At 50.9% G+C, this 3820-nt stretch overlaps 1 protein-coding gene across 1 annotated transcript; it reads right to left on the reverse strand.

Annotated features, from left to right (window-relative positions):
- Window positions 1–653: 653 nt before the first annotated feature.
- LOC125488318 (interleukin-1 beta-like) lies at window positions 654–3723 on the reverse strand (the record flags this gene model as incomplete). The annotated part of the gene is made up of 3 exons (XM_048621281.1): window positions 654–1225; window positions 2536–2669; window positions 3307–3723. Coding segments are annotated over 3 exons (764 nt in total), but the record flags the coding sequence as incomplete, so codon positions are not given.
- Window positions 3724–3820: the final 97 nt, after the last annotated feature.

The raw sequence follows: 3820 nt of genomic DNA on the forward strand, positions 1-3820 counted from the left end.
CTCTCTTTCTCTCTCTTTCTCTAATGAGAGACGGTGCCCACCCCATGTTCTGGTAGGATTATGGCAACTTTTAAAATCATTGCAGACAGCAAAAATTCAGGTTGCCCCACTACAGGAAGGATATTATTAAACTTGAAAGGGAGCAAAAGCAATTTATCAGAACGTTGCAGGGCTTGGAGTGTTTGAGCTGTAGGGAGAGGCTGGGGCTATTTTCCCTGGAGCGTCTGAGGCTGCGGGATGACCTAATAGAGGTTTATAAAATCATGAGGGGCATGGATAGGGTGGATAGCCAAGGTCTTTTTCCCCAGGGTGGGGGAGTCCAAAACTAGAGGGCATAGATTTAAGGTGAGAGGCGGAAATTTAAAAGGGACCTGAGGGGTAACTTTTTCACGCAGAGGGTGGTGCATGTATGGAATGAGCTGCCAGAGGAAGCGGTGGAGGCTGGTACAATGACAACATTTAAAAGGCATTTGGACAGGGACATGGATAGGAAGGGTTTAGAGGGACAAGGGGCGAACGCAGGCAAATGGGAGTAGCTCAGTTTGGGAAAACTGGCCAGCATGGACGAGTTGGGCCGAAGGGTCCTGTTTGCCTGCTGCGCGGCTCTGAACCGGTCTGGACACGCGCTTGCAAAATGAACAAGGAAACCAATCTGTTCTCGAAAAGATCAACTTTAATGAAGGAAGAGGCTGCGCCCCCTCCAGCAATAAATTAACAAAGACTGTTAAATTACAATAAATAATTAAATATTAAACCCATGCAAATTTCCGGACGCAACATAATGTGAAAGCAGAGCAAATATTGCCACTAGCATTTCACTTGGCTTTTACAATTTCATGTCAAAGTGACAATTTGATCAGCTAAAGACTGTAACCCATTTGTTCACAATGGATTGAATATTCTGTACTCAGTACATACACAGACTCTCTAAATCAAATCTTTTCTGATTTTGGGGTCTAAAACACGCGTTTTTGGTTGGGGGGTTGCAGCGTGGCGCAGGGTTGCAAAGATCTTAATCAGCTGTGAAGATGGTGACCCTTTTGCTGCTCCCCTTGACATCCATTTCAATGGGTTGGCCATTTCTCTGTGACGTGCTGATGTACCAACCGCGGTACATGGCTGACTCCAGCTCAAAGTAGAGACCGGCGCTCCCGGCTCGCTGAAAGAACACGAAACGGAGCAGGTCGGTGGTGCTGCTGATGTTACGGAGATTCTCGTCCCACTTCTGGGCAAACAGAGAGAGAGAGAGAAAAATAGAGGGGTTTGATGTAAATATGATCGGGTTTGAGAGAGAGAGAGAGACAGCTGCCTTTAATTCGCCAGCTGGTTTCCCGATGACAGTTGGCAGCTTTGAACCTGCAGGATGCTGGAAGGATCGATTTTTATCCCCTCCCTTTCCCTTCCCGGGAGAATTCAGGGGGGTGAGGCTATCTAAGTTTAGAAAAGGGATCTCGATAGATTTGGCTAGAGGGCGGAGGATTGGCAATTGGGAGGTTAATGCAGCGAGCTGTTGCATTGTGGGACGACACAAGGGCCTACACAGTTAATGACAGGGCCCCTGGGGAGTGTTGTCCAATGGAGAGACTTAGGGGTGCAGGTACATAGTTCCTGGAAAATGGCATTGCAGGTAGACAGGGCGGTGAAGAAGGTATTTGTTACTTTACTAGTCAGTGCATTGAGTATAGGAGTTGGGAGGGTCATGTTGCGGATGTACAGGACATTGGTTAGGGCCACTTTTGGAATACTGCGTTCAGTTCTGGTCTCCCTGCTGTAGGAAGGATGTTGTGAAACTTGAAAGGGAGCAGAAAAGATTTACAAGGATGTTGCCAGGGTTGGAGGGTTTGAGCTACAGGGAGAGGCTGAATAAGCTGGGACTATTTTCCCTGGAGAGTCAGAGGCTGAGGGGTGACCTTATAGAGGTTTATAAAATCATGAGGGGTATGGATAGGATGAATGGTCAAGTCTTTTCTCCAGGGTGGGGGAGTCCAAAACTAGAGGGGCATAGGTTTAAGATGAGAGGGGAAAGATTTAAAAGGGGACCTGAGGGGCAACATTTTCACACAGAGGGTGGTGCGTGTATGGAACGAGCTGCCAGAGGAAGTGGTGGAGGCTGGTACAATTACAACATTTAAAAGGCATCTGGATGGGTACATGAATAGGAAGTGTTTAGAGGGATATGGGCCAAATGCTGGCAAATGGGACTAGTTTAGTTTGGGCAACTTGTTTGGCCTGGATGGGTTGAGCCAAAGGGTCTGTTTCTGTGCTGTATGACTCTAGGATACAGCTGAGAGCCTTCGCAGGTGGTACCGCCCTCGCCTCTGGACCTGAAGCCTGGCACTGCCCAGCCCGAGGACAAGATAAGTGGTGGGTGCCAATGCTGGAAGAGTTCCCTCTTTGCGCCCTCCCTGCCCCCATCACCGCGACGCTCTGGACCACGATGCGCCAGCACAGGAAGAGGTGAACATGGCCACACTAACCCGGGGACAGTACGTGACCTCCTAGCAACGCACCCTTTAATGGTGAGATTCATCTTACCTCGATCTTCAACGTGGGTCTTTCTTGTGGCCCTGTGCACGTGATGAAGAGATTCTGGCTGTTAAGCCCCAGCACAACGGGCAACAGTTCCGGATTGGTCCCTGTTGACTTATAGTATCTCACATCCAACTGAACTGCATGTGGAAGAGCCAATATGTTAGCACAGCAGGCAACAAAACATGGAGAGGAATGGGGAGGGGTCATGAGGGAGTGGTGGTTAGAAGGGAGTCGGAAAAAGGCAGATAGAGTCATATAACACGGAAACAGGCCCTTCGGCCCAACTCGACCATGCCGACCCGGTTTCCCAAACTGAACTACTCCCATTTGCCAGCATTTGGCCCCTATCCCTCTAAACCCGTGCCCCCATCCTGATGCCTTTCAAATGTCGTCATTGTACCAGCCTCCAACCACTTCCTCTGGCAGCTCGTTCCATACATGCACCACCCTTCGCGTGAAAAGGGTTGCCCCCTGGGGGCCCTTTTAAACCTTTGCCCCCTGACCACACCATCCAATTGCGGACAACCCTACCCTGGGGCAAATCTGCACCCATTCATGGAATGACCCTCCTATCCCCAATTGCCCGTTGAGTGGGGAGCGGCTATTTCAGAGTTGGGTGGGGGGTGGGGTCTGGAGTCACATAGACCCCCTGATCGGGGTACGGGCACACAAGCGAACCAAGATGGGGTTTCCCAAACCCCCTGCCACCCCCTCACCCTACCCCCAACAATGGATAACTCCGGGCAGAAAAGGTTGAAAATCCCGTCAGGTTACCTGCGTCGGCTGGTCTCTGCAGGGAGACGGCCAGGAGTTGGAGATTCTCCGAGAGGATGAGGGAGCGCTCGCGGTCGTCCGTGAAATGGTGCTTCTCGCTCCGCATGAACCTGAAAAGGCATGTGGAGCTCCCAGCAGTGTCATGGGTGACGCAAGGGTCAATATCTGCGGAAAAGGACGCAAAAGCATTAATATTGGGAGCGAGGTTTGGGGGGGGGGGGGTGGTGGGGACACAGGTGGTGGTGGGTGATGATGCAACACGTTTTTCGTTATATCGATGGTGGTGGACAAAGTGGGGTCTTGTATTGATCGTCGCTGAGCCCGAGACAATTACAAAACAAAAAAAGAGACACGGCGCCAGGGACCCGGGTTTGATTCCACCCTCGGGGTGACTGCGTGGGGTTTGCGCATTCTCCCCTGTGTCTGCGTAGGCTTCCTCCCACGGTCCAGAGATGGGTGGATTGACTGTGCTAAATTACCCATAGTGCCCAGGGATGTGCAGGTTAGGGTGGAT

The sequence above is a fragment of the Rhincodon typus genome, unplaced genomic scaffold (assembly GCF_021869965.1).
Source record: "Rhincodon typus isolate 14 unplaced genomic scaffold, sRhiTyp1.1 hic_rhity00000377, whole genome shotgun sequence".
Lineage (NCBI taxonomy): Eukaryota > Metazoa > Chordata > Chondrichthyes > Orectolobiformes > Rhincodontidae > Rhincodon > Rhincodon typus.